Genomic DNA, 23,386 nt, shown 5'->3' with positions numbered 1-23,386 from the left:
GCGAGTAGAGTATTCATTAAGAACTTCTGTCTGTGTGTGGATGGAAAATATAATTTTGTATTTACTACTTCATTGTCTTGTACTGTAACTAACACATTCATCATTCAAAATTATGGTAGACATTTTGTGTATAGGTGAAACAACACTTTGCATAACAAAGCAGTTGGATACATAGGGTATTTCAGGTGTGGTGATTCTGGTGCTACCCAATACCATTCAATTGTCTTCTGTGTTTTTAGGGCTTACTTTGACTTATTTATATCGAACCTTGTAATTTACACATTTTGCACTGTTTTGGAAGTGGTCTTGAAAGGGTGTCATTCTTAAAAAACTTATGCCTTCATAATTTGCTGTGCATTGTCGAAGAGAGTTGACAGACTCGACTGTGGAAGACTCTAAAAGGAATGTAATCTATATTGTGAGGAAAGACAAAAAACAATTATCTGTGGTTGCTAAGTATCCTGTTTTGGCCAAAAATTGTTTTTGTAAACAAGTCATTTCGTCATCTTTCTTTGGCTTGAGTCAATCTCACAGGATACTGAAATCTATGAAAAAAAAAGTAATTTAGAATTAAAAAAATTTTTTTTTTAGGTTATCTTTATTCTACTATGATTATGTTGTTTGGGGGGGGGGGGTCAACTACCCTACTTTGTAGCCCTACTTTCTCCTACTTTTTTTTATTTGAGTGGGAGCCCTGTATTTACTACCACTAGCTGCAGTAAACATAAATGCCGGTAAAAGTGATAAATTTGTAAAATTTATTAAGTTTACCAAAATGATCAGTGATTTATCATATTTACAGTAACATATGTATTAGATCTTTACAATTCTTGAAGTAGCAGGAGTTTTTCAGCTGTTAGAAATACATTTAATCAATTTTTTTCAATTCTTGTCATAAAATTCAAAAGGAGGGGGAATACAAATATTTACTATATGTGTTTACATACAAAATTTGGTATTTATTTTTCTACTGACTTTGTTACTTAAATAGATTTCAATCTACAAACTTGTTAGAAAAACATGGTGTTACAGCGATGATTACAAATTTAGACTTGATGAAACATTTTATAGATATCTTCATTTCAAATTTTTAATAATTAATTTTTGATTTTGCATGTGCAGGAGCATCAAAAATAGAAACTGGGGAAACAGATGTTTTGCCATTTGGAGTTATAGAAGATAACATTAGGACTACAAAACCTCTTAATCCACTCTGTGGACCTGAATTAGCTTCTATCATGAAACTAGGAACTAGAGTTGTAAGAGGAGCAGATTGGTGTTGGCATGATCAGGTATGTAGGATATGTGTGGTATATATTTAATGATGAGATAGGATATTATTTAATGATGAGATAGGATATTATTTAATGATGATAGGATATTATATATTTAATAATGAGACACTGTATTGATAAATTATTATGCTATCATTTTAACTAATTTAACACGAACATAATATTTACATGCAGCCTGTTTGTTGATCAGTTGCTCATGGTACTGTTGCCATCTTCTGCTTTGTAAAACTGTCATTTCACTGTATTGTCAGTTACATACAGGGTGAGCAAAAAGTCTGTAGAAACTTTAAAAATTCATAAAAATCCAGAAAAATAACCGAAACAAAAAACGGTTTGCAGGGTTAGCATCGCTAAGTCACAGGAATTTTTTAAGACAGGAAAAAAATAACTAACGGCCGATAGATAATGCTGACGTATACAAGTCAAAGAAAAGATATGCAAATAACAAACAGAATGCCTCCAAATCGTTTATTACAGCAGTATGTGTTCCACATAACCACCACCACAGGGCATAACACATTACAGGTGAGTCACAAATCTAGCAACAGCAGAGTGCAGCAGGTCCAGATGTATACATGACACCTCTCGGTGAATCACATCTTTCAGTTCCGACAGATTGGATGGACCGGATCAATACATCCAGGATTTCAAATATCCCCATGACCAGAAGTCTGCCAGTGTCAAATCTAGAGACGGAGGAGGCCATGGGAACCTGCAACCCCTGCTAATGATTTTGTCTTCCCAAACTTCTGTATCAGGAATGCCTTGACTGGAGTAGCAGTGTGACTAGTTGCTCCATCTTGCATAAATGTGACGGTGGAAAGCGCATCTCTTTCACGCAAACATGGCATGACCTTCTCGTGCAGAAGCGTTAAATAACACGGCGCATATATTCACCATAGCTATTTTCCACCCATTTACTGGGCACTGCGTTTCAAAGAAGATGGGTCCTAAGATGAACAAACCTGTGAACCCACACCAGACTTCCGGAGAATGCTATGGTTTCTGCGTGTACTCACTTAGATTAGACGTCGCCCAGATGCGACAATTATGGGTATTAACATTGCCATGAAGCAAAAAATAGGCATCTGTCCTCAAGATGTTAAAGACCCAGGTGGATTCTGTCCAATTTTGGAGAAAGCCCACCTCGCAAATGTTTCCCTCTGTACAGTATCTGCTGGTGAAAGTTCATGGCACGACTGCAATCTGTATGGGTACAGATCAAGAATGGTGGTAAGCCCAAGCATCTGGCAGCTTTACGAGCACTGCTGGTCCCTGCAGTCATTCAGACAAGAATATTGCATACCGAGGATGGTGGTAAACCCAAACATCTGGAAGCTTTACGAGCACTACTGGTCCTTGCAGCTGATTCAGACGTGAACGCTTCCATTTCGGCTGCAACACGCAGCGAATGTACCTTCTTTAAACATAGTCGTCCGGCTTTTACACAATCCTCCAGTATTCCAGTTTCCTAAAACCGCTAAACAAGCTTTATGAGGCCTGTCGCTGTTAAAGGCCCTTTTCCAGTCCTCACATTCTCAATCCTCCAGTATTCCAGTTTCCTAAAACCGCTAAACAAGCTTTATGAGGCCTGTCGCTGTTAAAGGCCCTTTTCCAGTCCTCACATTCTTCTGAACTCTGAATTTACACAAGGCAATGGTCGCTGATTCCTGGTTCACGTAAAACAACTTCAACAAAGCTTTATCCTTTGCACTCAGCATCCTTGTTCACATACATGGTTTACAATGATGAACTGGTTGTGAATTAGGAGCGCAAATTCTTATAACAGTCTCATTTGCATATTCCCACCGAAGTCGCTTGTACTAGTGCCATCTATGGGCTGTTTTTTTAGGGGTTTTCTGTCTTAAAAAATTCTCGTGAGATGCTAACCCTGCAAACCGTTTTTTTATTTCTGTTATTTTTTCGGTTTTTATTCATTTTCAAAGTTTCTATGGACTTTTTACCAACCCTGTATTTACATCCCTACAGATAGATACATTTACCTCTTCCCTCATTTTAATAGTCAAATTCATTTCAAAATCTGAGAGGTGACCTTTTCTCATTCTCTGAACTTTTCCAAGATTCACCTGGTGAAAATGTAGATGCCTGTTGTTTATCACATTCAAGATGTGGCATAGATACTGTTGATTGGTCTCAATCTGTACTAGAGCATTTTGTATGTTTAAGCTCAGAAATATCTTCCTTCAGTTGAATGTTCATATAGTTCATGTTGAGTTGCTACACTTCTTCCCATTGATGAATAGGTGGTGGTTCTTTTTCCAAATGATCTACAGGTGTACTGTGACCATGCACAGTTGTATAAGAAAAGGACTTGTTCCTCACACACAGTGTAACCATACTGTAGCCCCAACATCCAATTCTTGCTATTATGATCTTTTATCATGACAAAATTTGGACTTTAGACTTAACATTTCATTTATAACTTATGATCTGGTTTTAGCCTGTCAAACATAGTAAACAGTTCTCTGTTGAGAAACAGCTTAGCAGGAGTAGTATTTGTAGTGCAGTGTACACTTGCACGATAATTAAACAAGAGATCTTGTAGTTAATGTTCTTGGTCGTGAAACTGATTAGAGGTTTTTTAATTTTTTCTTGAAATAGCAAATAACTCACTCTGCCAAACCATTGCTTCTGGAATGGTATGGAGTTGATCGAACATGTTTGATTCTATTTCTGTCATAAAATTTCTTGAATTTAGATGATGGGAATTGTTGTCCATTGTCAGACAATTATGCGGCAAATTCCATTCAATGAAAACAGTTTCGAAAATTATTTAATCACATCAGCTTATTTAACTTGTTCAATCTTAAATGCATCAAGAATGGGAGTCAATGATAAAAAGCCAATTGCTTATGTTAAGTTTATGTTAGTCTAAGCGTGTTTATTCCACATGTTCTAAAGTTAATGTCAATACACGACGACACACCGGCATTCAGGAGGGATACTGATTTCATGAAAACCATACCTGTATGACCTTCATGATTTTTTTCCCCCATCACTATGTTCTTTAACTTGGTTGGAAATAAATGTTCAACATTAAAATCTCTTGTTCATGAGACAGTTCATGCCATTTTCTTATAAAATTTATACATTTTTTCATCCAAAGTTCTTCGGTGGCCAAAAATTATCAGTATAAAAAATAAATTCACTCAGAACTGGATCTTCTGTTTGGGATTCAAGAATCCTTTATGTTAGAATTAGTTCATTTATTGTACTTAATGTAGGGAATTTTTCTCTGATAGGGTTGTTAATAAATGGAATAGCTTACCCCTGGGGGTAGTGAACTATAACACAATTGACATGTTTAAAAATAAATATGATAAACATGTGTTGGGGTAAATTGAGAAGCTATCCATACTTACAATAAGACAACCATAAATATTTCTATGGGTATTGTATAATATTTTACCATGTATACATATTGTTTCTAGTTTTTGTAATTGCATTTTTTATTGGGTTGCTGTATTTTAGAAATATATGACATCCATATTTGTTATGGGCATTTTTTTCTCAGCCACCTCATTGGGCATTTTGCCTGTTGTGGCATTGTATTTGTATTTATTATTGCCAAGAATTATTTCAGGACGTTTGTGGCCTTTTTGTATATTGTGAAGTGATTACAGTTCTAAAAGCATGCGATGCAGATTGGGTATGTCACGTCGAGCAATTCTATTCTTTTCTTTTAGGTAAAGCAACTGTGAATCAAGAATCATGCATTATCAACTGTGTTTTCTTGTTTCCCATCTTTAGTGTTCTGTAGGCCTTCTAGAAATGTCATCAAAGTACCATGGTGGTGCACTCAATGACAAATTTATCAGTGTTGAAAAAGACGTCAACAATTTGTTTTTCTTACATAAACATTGGATGCTCGAACACTCATAGTATTCTGTAAAAAGGATCGAGCACTCCAGCATTTATTTGAAAATTAGATTTTTTTCATGCATCGAGCTGAAGCTAAACACCCACAGGTATGAAACACTTCCAATGCCGTTCTTTCACTTCCAATGCCGTTCTTTAGCAGGGAAGTAGCCAGGGACACCAGAAGTAAAAAATGGTTGGTGTTGCTCGAAGTGTTTGCTTTGCATAATAATACACTGGTGAAATAAATTAAGAGAATTTGCATATTTTATCGAATTTCATGAAAAGAACTGAACTGAATGTAAAACCACTGCTTCTAGACAAAAATGCAAATCTTGTACGTCAAATACGTAAGCGTACACGTGTTTGTAGGCGGAGCCAGTAGAGAAACAGGCTTTATAAGCGTGCGTAAGTTAAGCCGCATTTCGTTCGCTAGCACACCCCTGCGAATTTCTTGGTGTTATTTTGCAGCAATCGGTTAATTTCAAATTGTAACAGAAAAAATGATTAGCCACCAACGTTTAGATGATGGAATGAGGTTGCGAATTGTGAGGAGGCTAGAAGCAGGCCAATCTCAAGTCCAGATTTGTAGAGAGTTCAATTTAACACCCAGCGTTGTGTGTAACTTATGGAAACAGTTCCAGGATACCGGATCCATCGAGAGAAATCCTGGGCAAGGTCGTCCAAGAGCCACGACGGCCAGAGAAGATCGCCATTTGTCGATTATAGTGAGGTGTAAGAGGAGGGCTACAGCTTCTCAGCTCTCTCGTGACTTGTATGCAGCCACAGGAACCCGTGTATCAAGGGTGACTGTTTCCAAAAGACTTCATGAGAGAGGGTTGTTTGCAAGAAGACCTGCTGCTTGCGTCCCCCTCACTTCTACGGACAGGAGAATCCGTTTATCATGGTGCAGAGAGCATAGAGATTGGAGTATGGATCAATGGGCGACCATTCTCTTCACTGATGAGTCCCGGTTCAGCCTAAGCACCGATTCTCGCCGTACGTTCATATGAAGAGAACCAGGGACCCGCTACCTACCCTCCAATGTCCGCAAAATCGGCCATTATGGCGGAGTAGGTTTAATGGTCTGGGCAGTCATCATGTTGGATGGTGGCACACCTCTCCATGTCTTTGAAAGAGGCACTGTGACTGGTGTGAGGTATAGGGATGAAGTCTTGGAGCCCATGTTTGCCTTTTCAGGGGTGCAGTTGGCCCTGAGTTCAATTTTAATGGACGATAACACGAGGCCACATAGAGCTCTTCTGCTCGACGATTTTCTAGAGAGTGAGGATATTCGCCGGATGGATTGGCCAGCCAGATCTCCAGACCTTAACCCTATAGAGCATGTCTGGGACGCTCTGGGGAGGGCAATTGCAACTCGCAACCCCCCTCCGGGAACCATCCAGGGAATGAAAACAGCATTGCTGAACGAGTGGGACCAATTGCCACAGGAAATGATAAACTGCTTTATTTCAAGTATGAAATCACGCTGCGAGACCTGTATATCTGTAAGAGGGGACCATATCCCCTATTAACCCATTTTTTTGTTTATTCTGCAACCGCTGTTTCATACCTTCCGACTCCAACAAGTGTTACACACGATCATGCGTGTGTATTACAATTATTGAATGGTTATATGTTTTGTATGGTATCAATGTATGTACATATCAAATTTCATTAAAATCGGTACAGTAGTTCTAAAGATAATCGACCAAGTCTGCAAATTCTCTTAATTTCTTACACCAGTGTAATACATTTATTTTGGATAGAATATATTAATTCACTGGAGACCATATGTCCTGCTTTCAAGTAGGATGTCTCAATGCTGTAGGCGGATGTGCTGAATTGGTTGGGATCTGAATTAAAATGTGGCCACTGAATGAACTTTGCAAGAGTGTGCTCGAAAATAATATATTCTGGGCAACAAGTTGACCAGGTATCTAGTTGCGGATCTGTTGCATATTATATTTATTTTGCGCATGTATTGTGGGTTCTGATTGGATTCTGTGTATGCAATGTTTGGCGAGATAGATTGTATTTTTATTGGCAACATGTGCACACACATGGTGGACTTGAGAAGATTTGGTCACACTCATGGTTGCAACTAAGGCAGTTCAGGGAGTCTGGTGCCCTGGGCGTTATACCACAAAGGTGTGCTGAATTACTCTTTTTTGTTAAAAATTATGGGGACTGGGATACAAAAATGACACTGTCCCCAAGTGGCAGAGTAAATTCCACTTTTTAGTTTTGAGTTGCAAGTTGCTGATGTCAGGGTAGCAGCCACACTTGACCGTAAAATAGGATTAATGTTTATGATAATTCTCATTTAAATTATTTCATTTATATCAACACATCGCAAGAGTCAAAGATCTCAGTTCAACCTCGTCTGACTCATGGGCAGATATACGAGGCATCTCCACCCATGTTGGTTGCTTTGCCCCCCCCCCCAGCATCAAAGGTGGAGTGGACTGATCTAATGTATATGTGTATACATGAATTTACATCATCATCATCGTGCCCTTCCCCTCCAGACTTTCAAGTCTACCTTCACTTATGGTCTGACTAAAATTCAAAACTAGTTCTTCAGCTGCAGAAAGTTACAGACTGTGGAATACGTTGTTAAATTCTGAAAACGATGGGGAAGAGACTTGTGTTCAATGTCTTTTCCCATCTTTTCTCTGTCCAACTCGAGTTAGTAAAAAATATAAGACAGTGAAAAAACAAAAACGAGATGACTGTGTAAGATATCGCATCTACAAGAAGGGATTAAACACACACACATACACAGTTTTACTATTATAGCTGAAAATTGCCCAAGTAAGAAGTGTTAATTTGATTGCATATTTAGTTTTACAAGGTTTTTAACAGCTGGCAGATGCAAGGATGAATTTTAGGAAAGAGAGAAAATTCATCTGCAGCCGGGTAATCTAACCCACGTCCTCTCACTTGCCACGTGAGCACCCTAGACCATTAGACTACAAAGTTAATCACTATCTCAATCTTTCTTTAGAGCTCATGTGCACTGAATGGGAACATACAAGGGCAGTTGAATTTATTCCTCTTTCCAAAATTCATCTTCGCATCAGCCAGCTGTTAAAGACTTTTTTGTATAGATAGCGAAGAGTGACATCATCTTTAGATATTTTGTTTTGTCTGTAACTTTCGGAACCAAGTCTTAGCTCGAAATTCATATTAGGCATTTGTATGTGATTTCATACGATGCCATATTAAAATGTATGTTTATTACTGATTATAATTTCATGCACATAAATTAATGCAACTTTTTTAAAAATTCCTTGAATATGTTATTTGAATTATAGATAAAATATTCACATAAAAATTGTAAAATTCTGTTGTAAACAAAAAAGTAGCAGAAGATGGATCTTCCCACATCCCTCAGCTGGGAGCCCAGGTCGGTATTTCTCGCAGGCTCCCTTCTAAAGTCAATTTATAATGTAAAAGACATAAGGGTAACCGGATTCATGACGGTCTGCAGTGGTATAGCCCTCTGAGCATCCACCCCTTCTCCCATGTGTTGCTGGAACCAGGTCCATCATTTGGGAGGTCGGGGGGGGGGCATTGCCCCAGCTTTAGAAAATACACTAGAAATGGTATATATATATATATATATATACATTGGGTATATGTTCTTTGGTCCCTTCCCCGGAATAAGTCGAAATGACGGTCCTGGCTAGGGCTGCCATTACCAGAAGCATGGCCCTGTGAGGAAAATAATAACGGAGCGAGATTCATATCAACAGTTTCAGGGCACCAAAAATGTTTAGGACTCTCTTCACCTCCATTTGATATATTTTTTAGTGGGGAGGATAAATCCTCATCCATTTTTCCAGAATATATCTATAAAAAAAATTTAAGCGCACAATTAAATGTAAATTAACACAAAAATTTATGAAAATTCAGCACTCTGAAGTTAAATTTAAATAACGAGAGAAGAAATGAATGCATAGGTGATGAATCAAAAATAATTTAAAGAAATAATTCCAGCACCACAAATGAAAATTAAGAATTGATGAAAGAAATATTCCACAATTGAGATAGATTCAAAATCAACGGTATGAAAAAATTGCCAAATTGATGACAACTCAGAATTAATGCAAGAAATAATTTCAGAATTGGTGGAAGCTTCCAATAATTTACAGTGAGTTAAGGCTATACCACCTATCTTTTATAGGTGGTGTTGGTTTGGGGTCCTATGGGGGGAGATACGACAGCACCTGTCACACAACCCCTAGGGGCGGTTCTGGTATGGGCCATTTTTTCCAGCATGGCCAATGGTTCTTCAATGACCTGCACCTTCGTTGAGACAGAGAAGCCGGCCATAATCTGTTTAAGAGGAGGAGGTATGGGCCATTTAATCGTCAATTCTTTCTAAATTTATACCATGCTATGAAATAAGTAATCTGAAATCGAATAATTGCAATATGCATTTAAGAACTTTTTCCCTATCAATTCAAATAACTTGTATGTTCGTTGGATTTGTCGTGTCCTTTGAAATTTAAATTGAATATCATCACGAAATAATATTATGGGTCATTTGAGTATACTGTAAAATTGAGTACAATCAATCAATACATTTTGAATGGCAAATTTATCATTGTTACGTACTTGGCTATCTATGAGGGGTGAAACCTAATTTTAGTGGTATCAGTGTGTTTTGAGGTACTTAAGGCCTCTCAAGATCATCATGAGTAGAGCCTGGAAATTTAGACACTAAAAATGGTTGAAATAGGCAGGCAAAAAGGCACTAAAAATGCTTAAAATAAGCACTAAAAAAGGCAGTTATAATTTATGGAAGGATGAAAAAATAACTAAAAACTAAGGTATTAAGGGTCCAAAAACTAGCTGCAAAATTGGTTGCACTTAATCTGTCTACTTGTTGTCTAATCTGTTGTTACTTGTTACTATAGTTTATAATATAGTAACATATACATTATTATACGATTATAAGACTGATTTTGAGTCAAAATAAAATGCCCTTCAGTATTAAATCAATTCTAGGGCTACTATTACCATACGTAGAGCCCGTAGAGAAAATAATCTTTTTGGGGATCCTTCTAGTTGCAAATGATTCTTTGTTTATTAGTTGCATTATTTATGGAATAATAATTATCATTTCTTGTTCTAATCATAATTATCATTCATTTTTAATTAACTAACTTGTAAAAAAATAACTTTTATTTATATTACCACATATTTTGAACTCCTTCAAATGGGGACTCTGTGTCCCCATTTGAAGAGTCCCACAGAGAGATTTTTATATTTTAGGGGGTTTAATCGGTCATTCAAAGATTCATGCATTATCACAGAATATGTATACAAGAATACTGAATATAATATAGACACATTTAAATCTGTAAATTAATACAAACATTAATTTAAATTTTGAATCGAAATTTCGAATTAACAAAAGAAAAAAATTACGGGATTTTAATTTCAGAATTTATAGAGAGAGAAAAACCCATAATCGATTGAAAATCAAAATTAATGGGGGGGGGGGAGTAACCCTGAATCGATTTAAATTCATAATTGATGAAAGAAAAAAATGTCAGAATTGATTAAAAAAATCCCAGAATTCAAGAAAATTCAAAATTAATTTTAAAAATCCAAAAATTCTTAAAAATTCAGAATTAATGAGGAAAATTCCTATAATTGATAGAAATTCAAATTAATGAGAAAAATAATTCCAGAATTGATGAGAGAAAATTCCAGAATCAAATCAGTTGAAGCTCAGATGCCTTATACTGTATTAATTTTCTGTATTAATTCATTTTTTATAAACTCTTTTGCATATTATTTAGTTTCTTTTTTTGGCTGCTATTAACATTTATTTTTGGATTTTTTTTCTGTAAATTCAAAAACTAAATTAAAAAAAAGTTACTGTTTCATAACATTTTTCGAAATTTGGGAAACAATTTCAATGAATTGTTGTTTACTTATTGATTCCATCTAGTACAACAATACAGAGGGTATCCTTTAAGTCTAACTCAGCCCTTATCTCATCAAGCGTTCATCATAAAGAAATGGTTCCAATTTTAAAAATGCTCAAAATGTATTGAAGAAAAAAATCATCCCGTGTTTGTGTATACCAATTTTCAGAGTGAAGTTAAGAACCCTTCTGTAGAAGGATTACCATTATACCGGGAGGCAGTTTACTTGGACTACAGGCATTTCCAAACAAGATTTGGAAAAACATATATTGTGGAAGAAGGACTTATCGAGGTATTGAGTATCATTGAAGTGAGGTTTCACAAAAAAATATTGTTGGTATGAGACAGCATCCCTGGGTATGAGAGACAGAATACACTATTACAAAGGTAATAATACAATAGAGAAAGTAGTTTAGATAAAAGTCAACTCACATAAGGTATAAAATCTGCTCCTTCATCAATGACGATATGTAATTTTTTTGAAAAAAATTTATAATTATTTCTTTTTTCTGATAGCGAATATGTATATATCATATGGTTATGAAAATGGTCGCAATATCTTAAGCAAAAGCAATTTAAAATATGATTGCCTTTTCTAACTTATCTCAAAACTGCTTGTCATTATATAGAGAAAATTAGGGAATGGGGGAGGATCACCAGGAAGCCTAAAATTATATCTAACATGAGTTTAACAACAATTTCTTTTTTTCCATTATATTTTTTACGAAGAGAGTTGACACCTCTTCTCTTCAATCTGGTCCTTTCATGTACAGCCCAATCTGTGTTTTGAATCACTGTAGGTTGGACTGCTAGACAATGATCATTCCAAAGAAGTGGGGCTGCCACTGAATTGCGATTGCCATGACTAGAAGTCAACACCAGGTTTTGTCTGGCTCTAGTTTCAACTAATAGATGCACTTTCCTTCAAAAAGGATTTGAGCAACCCACCTCAGGGACACTTTGGGATAAGGAGGGCAGTTCCAGGAAAATGAGAAGATACATAATGCAAAGTGTGGTGTCATCTCTACTCAGAAAATCCCACTCTGGAGATAAACAGGGAGATAAGTAGACACTGGCCGTTTTTGAATAGAAATGGTGAGCAAGATCTGCATCGAGGAACTCTTGTCATTTTATGAGCCAGTATACCAGCCAAAAGTAGTAGGTTTGTACTTTTGTTAGTATGTTTTTCAGGGGCAAAATTAAACCTAATAAATTAGGATCCATATTTAAAATTTAAACAAAAATTTAGTCATATTTGGAAGGGTACTTTAAATTATAAAAATTATCTATTGGCTGAATTTGAATAGTGTTGCTCAGCAATACCATTCAAGTGATTGGTATTGCTTGTGTAGCATGAGCAGATATGTTCAGGCATCCCTGGAAGTAGCCTATACCTTGATCCTGCAGGGGCTCTGGGCCAGAGGTTTATCTTTCTACTCATAATTCAATTTGTTTCTCTAACTCAAATACTTTTTGTGTTCATTTTTTCGATTTCAAGATATTTCATGAGGCAGGCCATGGCATTTCCAGCAGATTTCTTAAAACTTTTTACCTTTATTGAGAAAGTTAGCTCTCCTTATAGGCTTAAAAAAAATAAAACAGAATAATTAAATGTACTAAAGACAATTAGGACACTTCAAAGCCAGTAGCCATCTCCAAGTCTAAGCTTTGTAAAAGTCTTAATTTTAAATACTTTTTCCATAATTTCCAAATGTTTTATTTGATAAAAAATATTATGTGCATATTGTTTAATATATATTTACAGTTTTCACATAAATCACGAGTATTCAATTAAGCGAGTAAAGAATTTCAAACTACAAAAAAAAGTTATTAATAACATAAAATTATTGTTAATATTAAATTAATAATATAATTGCAATTACAATAGAAAATAACAAATTTTAAAATGTACAAAGATTTATACAAGGTTCAAAGATAACATTTCAAGAGCAAAATGACATTGATGAAACAGTAGAAATGACTTGGCTTCGTGAACCGATTAGCACCAAGACAGCTACAAGCAATCCGGGAAAATTCTTTCTTTTTTCATGCATCAAAATGGACCCTCTTTACATAGGGGTGTTCCGAAAATTCTTCTGGTGGTTGTACCACTATACTTATTAGTTGTTTGTAAAATTTATGCAGCCCAAACATCATGTTGGAAGGCTAAGGTCTCTCGATAAATTCTAGAATAGTTCTTTTCAGCTTTGGTATGAGTTCTAGCAGTAGCAGCAAACATTCAGCTCACCATCAACATGATGCTTTCTTGCAAACCGAATACAACTCCGGTCTACACAAATTCATTTACTACCAAATGAAAAGTGTTGTACCTAGCAGTGAGTGTGTATCTAGTGTTTTGTGTAAATTTTTAGTGCTGCCACCTCATATTTCAAATTGTGAGTGAATTGTAATGTTTGAATCTTTGTCAAAATCTAACTAACAGTGTATCAGCTGATATATTTCTTTTCAGATATTCTCAGAAGACTGTTGATGTGTCTTGTTCTATTTCTAACTTTTGTTCTTTTGCAGAAGTTTGTATAGGGGTGCTCAAAGTATTTACAAAATCTTGACAAACCTACTGCAACAGGTCACTGAACCTAAAAAAAATCCCAGCTAAGGTACCTTTGTTGGTGCAGGCTGAGAGTTATAATTCTGTTACTGAAATCAGGTTATTCCTTCCATCTTGACCAGGAATTGATCCACCCACTTCTACAATATCATTAGAGAACATGATATCCTGAATGGCATGCTGGTGTAATGGTAGTAACCCCTATAGGATGAAAACTCCAAGATACTTACATGAACTTTTGCTGACATTGACTTGAAGAAACTCTTGTTCTAATATTCCATTTTATAGTAGTCTGTAAATTTCCTTAGCAGCAACAACTTATCAACAAATCAACTATCTTTCACTTTGCCAGCAAGAGAACGAGAGCACAGAGCTGGACTGGCAGCAATCATTGCAATGGGATAAGTCTGGGGGCAGAGTTCTGACATTCGTTCATTGCCAGCATGAGAGCCGCTTATATATTCAAAGGTTATACATTCAAGGCTATTCAATATATTCATGGGTTATACATTCAAGGCTATTCGATATATTCAAGGGTTATACATTCAAGGCTATTCAATATATTCCAGGCTTTTTGAAGGCCGAATATATAATATTCCGCTTTTAAAAATATATTATTCACTGATAAGTTCAAATCCACCAAAATTGAATCACCATGGATAATTTAGTTTTGAGCTAGAATCGTAAGAAAATTTAAATTGACTGATCAAATAACTTGATTTTAAAACCAACTAATCAGAATACTGCTTCACACTTGTAGGTATTCACTATCATACTAACTATAGTATCTGACTTGTATGGACATATTTTTTCCCACTTACCAACCAGAAGTTGAGATTTGGTAACGCATCCAAGTGGGATCCATGGTCAGAGTGATAGTAGCTGTTACATCAAAAGTTCTTAACCTTAGATAGCAGAACCTTCGTAGATTTGTTGCACAATTTCACTTACAAATATATATAATATATATTTAATCCATTTATATATGTCACCGATTTCACTAATTTTGGAAAGTTAACATTTTGTGGACAAGTAGTTAATCAGCATTTTTCATTTTTTAAGTGGATTCATAGGTTCAAAGTTAATCTTATTGGTTTTGGGTCGTGGCTAAAAAAAAAAATGTAAGAACTCATGGGTTACACCATATTATGTCAAAATGCATAAGGAAATTATGGTTTTCCTTTATTGTTTGTTTCTACTTCAGTGTGTTATTTATTGTTTGAGATGTCTTTTGTCCTCTGAGTAAGCAATTACAGTTCACATACATTAGAGATGAATGAACAAAAGTAATTTGAACATTTTTAACATAGGATGGTCCTGCTCCATCAGAAGGCACAGTTATAGCAGAGCTGGAAGAGGCTGGATGGATCAGAGTACAGTGGGATCATGGATTGATTAATTCCTATCGTATGGGTAAAGATGGGAAATATGATTTAAAATTAGCAGAACCATCATATCTAGATTGGAAGTTATTTGATTCTGAAGATAACAAAGAAGGTAATTTTAGTATAAACAAATTTCTTTTAAATGCATGTAAATAGTTTTAGAGGATCTTTAATAAGTTTATATGAATTTTATTAGATGTTTGATTCTCAAATTCTTTTATTAGATTTGGATAATGCTCATTTTGAACTTTTCAATGACATGGTGTCACAATACATTTTGCTATTATTTCACTGTTATATGTTATCAATTTATGTCTGTCTTGTGTAGTAGACTTTGTATAAACAGTGTACACTAAAGCATCTGGTCTTCCCAGTAATTCAGCATTTTAAGGCGGCTTCCTTCAAGCATAGAAGAGAAAAACATGTTACATGTATATCCTTGCACAGAAATTAATATTACTGGTCATATAGATACAATATGTTTCCAAAACTCTGCATCCTTTTTGGAGTTGAGACATTTTCTCAAATTTCTAGAAAAATACTGGACAAAGCATTCTGAAATTTTGGTCATGTGCACCCTATGCTTGTACTCACAATTTCCAATGAAAATTTAGTCAAGTGCATTTAGGGGACTGGCAAAAAGCTAAATAAGAAAAAAAATGATTTTGATCAACCCTGTATGATAAATAAAATGTTGAAAAAATGCTTTCTGATTTTTAACTTTCGCAAAATATTGTATTAACTTTGTGCAATACTAGTGTGCATTTTCATGAGAATAGTGCTTATATTCATGAAGATATAAATGTTTTCTATAAAAATTCCAATTTTCATTGCATGTTTTTCACTTATAACATGCAGCAGGGTGAGGGTAGATCAGCTTGCACGATCACCTCAAAGTTGGGAATCACAGAAAACCAACTTTTCAGCTGACCACCACTGTGGCGACAGTGTTGTTTGAACCCGGGTCCTCACCATAGGAGTCCTTCACTATGACCACTCGACCACCACAATGGCAATCAACTATGCTCTACAATTTTGCAATTGTATGTTTGGTCATATTTCCTATAGTTTTTGAAATACAAACTATAACTCTGGAATTTAATGTTGGGGGGCACTGCAGGGTACTTCATTGTGTAGCGCATAGCCATATCGCTGTACCTAGACAGCACATTTGTAACTGTAGCTGACTCAGTTTACCAGTTGTTTGAGCCAAAACAGACGAAATATACCCCGTATGTATGAAATTGTGCTAAATAACATTGGAACTAAACATTGTGCACATCTTTTTTGACAAAGTATAATATTCAGTTACTATGATTTATACCTGAAAGAACCAGTTACAAAATTTAAATTGTTCAAATATATATATATATATTTATGTTTTTTTTAAAGTCTGATATTATTTATATATTTGTGTTTATTCTATTTAATTTTTCAGAGTTGCAGCACAATTGTGAAGGGAAAATATATATTGGTAACCCATTGAAAAATGCTTGTTTTCTGTTTCTGAGAGCATTATCTGTTTCTTGTAGTCTTTATATGAAATGTTCAGGGAAAGAGCTAAGTAAACTCACAAACTTGATGAAGTATTTGTTACACTGCTTCTACTGTGAAGTTTCAGGTAAGCATCACTGATTCATAATTTTGCATTTTTGTTTTTATAATAGTAAGTTTATGGAATTTTTAGAGGAATGTGTGGATAGAAATTACTTTTACATCTATGGCTAATTGTATTCAAATACAATGTATGTATTAATTTATCACATTGGGACTCATGGTTTTTGGTAACAAAAACCAAATTTTTTTGTACATCCTGTACAAACTCAGTTGCAAATTAAATGACCATACGTTCTGTTTTGCATGAAAAAGGAGACTAGTTGCAAAATGTTGACTGTAGCTGCTGTATTTCACTGACTTTTTTTCAACAATTTGGCTTACATGTTGTACGAAAATGCAAATTTCTTTTTCTTTTAAGCTAAAGTAATGCCTCTTTTATTAAATTGATCGATTTATGAGGAATTAAAATAGAACTATGCGTTTATTAGGAGTTACAATACTTCATATACATAGGTCCATTGAGAAAGTCTTTCATCTTAGGAAATGTGAATCTCACATCAGCTGAAAAAGACTAAGTACTGAAATGATTTTTTTACTTTTCATGTGTCCAGACTATTGGTCTATTGCTAATTGAGTGCTACACATACATAAATTATAGCGGCTACTATGGCTTGACGAGGACAGAGTAAGGAAATGTTTTTCAACAAGAGAGAGATTGATCTCATGGATGCAGAGATTGGGGGGGGGGGAATTGGTGGTCTGCCCCCCCCCCCAGAATGTGAGAAAATTACCTAAAAAGGGGGGGGGAAAGATAGCCAAATCTATTTTTCTATCACTTTGGTCCCCCCCCCCTCCAAATGAAATTTCTGGCTACGGGCCTGTATGGGTGACTTATATATGCATTGAAATCATCATGCCCCTGACCTTCAAGTGTATCTCCACCTATGGTTTACCCCTCCCTCCAACAACACCTCTTGCTATCTCCTGTATGTCTGGTTCAACAGAACAGTTGCTTCAAAATGCAAAAAAAAACTGATAAAAATGAACTGAAATTTTGATAACTATAAATGAATTTTCCCCTATGTTAAATATACGCCGTCTGTACTTTACAAAAATAATAACAGTACCCAAATGACATTATCCATGATTCCAATCAGCAGCATCTACTGTATTTCAATTTTATCAGCAGCAAAATATATATTTAGTCAATATTTGTTGCTTTCAATGTTAATTATTCAAAGCAAAAAGCATCTGAGGGCCTGAGTTCTCAGTGCATAAAACACTCACCTATCATACTAAAGGATGTTTAGAGGTGTCTAGCGTTCGATATTTGCTCAAGCCATTTCTGGCCCAGAGGTGAAAACAGGAACAGTTCCAAAATGATCACACAACACATTGCTACTAAAGGTCTGGTCCCCATGGAGCCATTAGTGCTTCAACCTCTCAGCAAAAGACATGAAATTTTTTTTGGACTTCTGTCATTTAACTACAAGCTATAAGTCATGATCTAGTTAGAAGTGAAAATCGTTTGGTACAATAGTCCAGGTCAATAAGGAACTTGCCTAAAGTAACAAAGGTTGTTTATATGTGTTGCGAGTTTGATACCTGATTTGTTCTTGTCAGAATTTCCCCTTACATGCAACCTGAGATACAACATGACCAAAAAAAATGTTTAGGGCACAACCTTCTCAACAAGATACGTAATAGAAAAAAAGACCAACAGTGAATGCTGTTGTTTGGAATTTGCAATACACTGTTGGTCCCATTTTAATTAGTTGTTGTGTGCAGAAAATCACTGTCAGTAAAAGTTTGTCTGGAAAAGGAAAATAACTCTTAACATGTGTTCAAATCATATAAAGTGATTTTGAGTGCCTCTTTATAAAAACATAGAAGAGCATTTTTCTTGACATCTCAAGCTTATTCCTCTGCATTAAGTTATATAAAAATCACAATATTTTGTGTTCATTCAATTTTTAAATGAAAATTTCCAGACTTTATCAATGTTCTCTCAAAGCTGCATGTATTTGTTACAAGTGTTTTTATGCATTGGTCCACTTGGGGTTCTCAGATCCTTATGAGGCTTAATATCCCTTTCAGACCCCAAAGTAATAATTTTTTTTGTTTCCATAATGTTTTGCATTTTTGATACTCAAAAAATGTAATGTCAGCAATCTTTTTTTTTTTAATTTGTTTCAAATTTTCAAGGGTTTTTTTTGTGAAGAAATAGTTTACTTCGTTCAAAGTTTTTTCAGCAAAGATGTGATGCAGGGCGTATTCTTCTTTACTTCACATACAATGTCTTACAGAATTCTGTTGCTAAATTTTATGTAGCAAATCACACTTTCCCCAGAGGCACTTTCTCTCCTGGAAGCCATCTTAAAAACCCCCTAAAAGTTCAACTTCAAGCGCTGCCTTCTGATGAAAGCTCCCAAAGTACATATACTCTATATTTCTAACTCAAAACTTATACAGTTTTTCTAGTCAGGGCTTAACTCCCTGAGGTCATAAGAAAAAATTCTGCAGTGAGAAAAAGGAACCCACACATTTGTGGCACGAGGGTCATAAAGGGATAATGTTAAGAGATCTCTTTCTACGAAGCTCTCACCAAGACATGTCAAAGAAAATACCAAATGCTGCTGTTTGAAATCTGCAATAAAATGTTGCACTTTATGCTTTTCATGTTACTTTTTTTTATCTTTCTATTATATGATGAGTGGGACTGTAATAATTACCATCTTTCTGTTTGTCAGCGAAGTGGTCAACCCAGCAACTTCTAATTTAATAAATGCGGATTGGAATTCCAACTAGAGTATAAAGTCAGGCTGAGAAAAGATTTAATATTGGTTTTAAACCATAATTCCAAGTCTCATTAATCATTGTGTTCTTAAAATTACTATTATAATTAGAAATAACTGCCAAAATAGAAATTTAACAGGTTATAAAAATTTTATTGCATTTCAGCAAAAAAAAAAATTCTAGATCATAGTTTCCTGAACTATCCCCCTTCTTCCTGAGTGGTCTTGTAGGATTCTGTATTGTAAACTTAACTGGCATTGTCTCCTGGTAGGTTCCATCCCCCACCAGGGGGATTTAGAAGTTTTTATTTGTTGTATTTGTGGGTGTATAAGAGATGCACCTTTTTAAAAAAATTGGTTTGAAAACATGGTGCATTTTAGGTGTTATATGCTATCAAATTTAATTTATTTCATACTACTTAATGTAAAGCAGTGTAATCATGCATTTTCTTTTAGGTTCAAATATGAAAAAAGCATCTCCGCTAGTAGTAGAACAGATTCTAGAGTGGTGTAGCTTGGGATTCATTCGAGGCATTGCTAGTAATTCAGCAATTTGCTATACTCTTAGTTCATCTTCGTGGATGTCACTCCTTATCAGAATGGTTACTGGTTCAAAGCAACTGACAAATATTCAAGTCAAAGTTCAGGTGCATGGATTTTGTTGTACTCATATAACTAAGCGTTTTCACAGTATTGACAAGTTGACTCCACTTAACATAGTTGAAATAAATGTTTAAAAACTTCTCTTTTGAGCAAGGCTGGAATTTTTTTTTTATCTAATTAATAATTTTTCCCTGTTTTTCAGGTGAAAAAAATTAAAGTAAAGTGAATTGGCAACAGGCTTGGTTCTAGACATTTTTGCTCCCCTTAGGCCAGAATTATTTTCCTAACCCCCCATCTTTCACCCCCAAGATACCTCTACAGCTGCAGTTCCCAAACTTTTTTGACTCAAGCCCCGTTCACATGTGCAATAAAACATCCCGGGAAGTTCCCGGTAACGGGGATTTTCGCTACACACCATTCACATTGCGTTTAGTTTAATCCGGTAACTCCCTCTTCTTTCCGGAAGTCGTCACTGGTTACGTAGGTTGAACGGAAGTGATTGGTTCAAGATGGCTGACGAAGGAGCTTAGAGTAGTTTTCGGGGCGCAAAGGATTATGGGAGAGAAGGTCGGTGTCGACCACCTATCCACCCCAAGAAAGATAGGCTTTTTTTGATGAGCTTCTCTCCTATCTTTTTTCCCTACGAGGGGAAAAAAGTTGTCATGGCTGTAATTATCACCAAAGCGACCCCCAATCTTGCACATGTGAACGGGGCTTCATAGAGCCTTTTCAAGGATCATTTTCTATGGTTTAGCTCAGTGTTTCCCAAAGTGGGCAATATCGCCCCCTGGTGGGCGATGGATGGTCCAGTGGGGCGATAGAAGCTATGAATTTAGCATAGGATCCTATGGGTTTACTTGAGTTGGGGGGCGATGAGAGAAAAAAAATTCTGAAGTAGGGGGCGATGGAATGAAAAGTTTGGAAAACCATGGTTTAGCTTATATGGAATCTTTTTTTTCAAATTAAATGTGCTGATTCCTTCTATTTTTGTGGAGTGGCCATAAACTGGGATATGCATTCGAAGATCTAAGGGCTGTGTTGTCCAGTCTACAGTATTTAAAATATATGTTTTTCATCTCTACCCTGATCAATATACATTATAGGGATTTATGTTATAAATTCATGAAATCATAATTTATATAATTTATTACACATATATAGTGAAAACTCGATATAACAGTATTCTGCTAACTAAGAAAAAATATTGTTGTAGAGGATATTGTTATTGAGAGGCAGCTGTCTCTTTTCTAATGTTAAACTGCTAGCATTGTTGCTAGGTTTCACTGTAGTAAGAAAATACATTGTATATGGGAACGAATTTTAAAAAAAAATGAAGAAAGGAAAGTATAAAAAATAGTTTCTGAATGTGTGAAAAAATCATTTTTGATAAAATATATATATACATGTATTTTTCTCCATTGAAACTTTGCCTCTTTTTGTATTTAAGCTCTCTTTTGACCTGCTATTTTATGGTATTCAATTATTCCATGATATGTTTGTGTTGAAGTGTAGCAATACTCATGCAAAATTACAAATACAATGCCACAACAGGCAAAATGCCCAACCAGGTGGCTGAGAAGAAGACGCCCATAAAAAATATGGATGCCATATATTTCAAAAATAAAATATAAAAAATTAAAAATTGCAGCTAAGGTTGTACACATGTAGTAGTCAGCATGGAGAATGAAGTCGTTATGTTTTGAGCTGTGTCTTGTCTCTTTCTACCCAGAACCTAACGTTGATCATGTGCCAGTATCAACATACGGAACAGTTGTTATGAGTCAGAAGATAGAAGGAGTGTGTGGTTGCAAGGGCGTAGCGAGGGGGTGGGACTTGGGGGTCTGGTCCCCAGGGCCGTCTTAAGAGTATCATGGGCCCCCGGGCCAATTGATTTTTCGGGGGCCCTACCAAACAAATTCTCGAAAATTTCAACCAGATCTCATTTTTGTGAGGCCCCTCTTCCCTTGAGGCCCCCGGGCCGTGCCCGGGTGGGCCCATGCCTTAAGACGGCACTGCTGGTCCCCCCCCCCGAACGAAATTTCTGGCTACGCCCCTGTGTGGTTGTAAGTAAGAATTTGCGGTTTTCTTCATGATTGGTTTAGTTTAGCTCCTGTAGCATGCAATGTTTTAATTGCATTAAGGGTTTTTGTATGCATCACTGCAAATGACCAAGCAAAGACACATTGACAATGAACAAACAATTTATTAGATTTTCTGAAAAGAAAAGTTGATCACTTTTTTGATGAGTCTGGGTATTCGAAGGGATTGAGGCAAGTCCACAATTAATCTGTCCTTTTGACGTCAAGTAGTAACAAGTCTGTAGGGTCTGGTTGGCAGAGATGAGCTATAAGTGATGATGAGTTCGTAGGGTCCACTTGGCCACAATGAATAGTTGGCAATGAGTCTGTAGGGTCCAGTCGGTGATGAGTTTATAGAGTCTAATTTTAGCAGCAATGAGCGACTGGGGATGGCAAGTCTATAGGTCCAGTTGGCGGCTATGAGATGGTAGGTCCGGTTTACAGCAATAAACGTTCATCTATGAAGCTGTAGGGTCCAGTTGATGACAATAAATGATTGGCGATGAGATCATAGGGTGCAGTCTGTGGAGGAGAACGATTGTCGACGACAAGTCTGTAGGGCCCAGTTAGCAGCAATGGATGCATCGACTTCCAGTCATAGCTTACATAGAATTTTCTCAAGGAGGGTTCCAATTGTTCTTTCTTCTCGAGGGGGTGGTTTAAGTTTTTTCCTGCAAAATAACACTATAATCTTGTATTGGGTGGGGGGGTTAGAATCCCAAACCCCTTCCCCCCCCTTTGCGTATGCCAATGCTACAGTGGTATGGCTAGTCCATCTGATGATGATGAAGTAAGGGTGTTCAAGAACGAAAGATTAGTCTGACGTAGCAAGTCGACATGATGTGTCTGTCTTACAATTCATCATAAGGCAATTTCTGGTGGAGGTGGTCCTCAGAAAAGAGAAGTTCAATCCATGTGTTTTTCATATATCTCAGCAATAACTTGGCAGATCGTGTCTAGGCTTGGGTAGAGATATGAAGGGTGCAGGGCCATCATTTCAACTTTTTCCAGGGGAGGCAAAGAACGTGTACTCGAAGTATGTATATATATATATTTGTATACAACGTTGTATATATACCATTTTTAGTGTATTTTCAAAAGCTGGGTCCCCCCCCGACCTCCCAAATGATGGGCCTGGGGGCATTGCCCCTCCTATGACGGTGGAGTCAACAGACTAATGCATATGCGTATATATGAATTGACATCATCATCATCATCCCCCCTTCAGACTTCCAAGTCTATCTCTGTCTATGCCTCTAGGGATGGAGAACTCCTAG

At 36.1% G+C, this 23,386-nt stretch overlaps 1 protein-coding gene across 1 annotated transcript in view; it reads left to right on the top strand.

The window, feature by feature from the left end:
• HERC2 (E3 ubiquitin-protein ligase HERC2) overlaps positions 1-23,386 on the top strand; it is a 645,607-nt gene that overhangs the window by 260,380 nt on the left and 361,841 nt on the right. Inside the window, exons 34-37 of the mRNA XM_089238586.1 lie at positions 1,123-1,292; positions 15,002-15,188; positions 16,515-16,697; positions 19,885-20,075. Of these exons, the coding sequence (XP_089094712.1) occupies positions 1,123-1,292; positions 15,002-15,188; positions 16,515-16,697; positions 19,885-20,075 (731 nt within the window). The remainder of the gene's footprint in view (positions 1-1,122; positions 1,293-15,001; positions 15,189-16,514; positions 16,698-19,884; positions 20,076-23,386) is intronic.

The sequence above is a fragment of the Pholcus phalangioides genome, unplaced genomic scaffold (assembly GCF_987345545.1).
Source record: "Pholcus phalangioides strain wild (caught in Gottingen) unplaced genomic scaffold, Ppha-v1.0 ptg000011l_1, whole genome shotgun sequence".
Classification (NCBI taxonomy): domain Eukaryota; kingdom Metazoa; phylum Arthropoda; class Arachnida; order Araneae; family Pholcidae; genus Pholcus; species Pholcus phalangioides.
The sequence above is the reverse complement of the archived record's forward strand: the minus strand, read 5'-3'. Positions and strand labels throughout refer to the sequence as shown.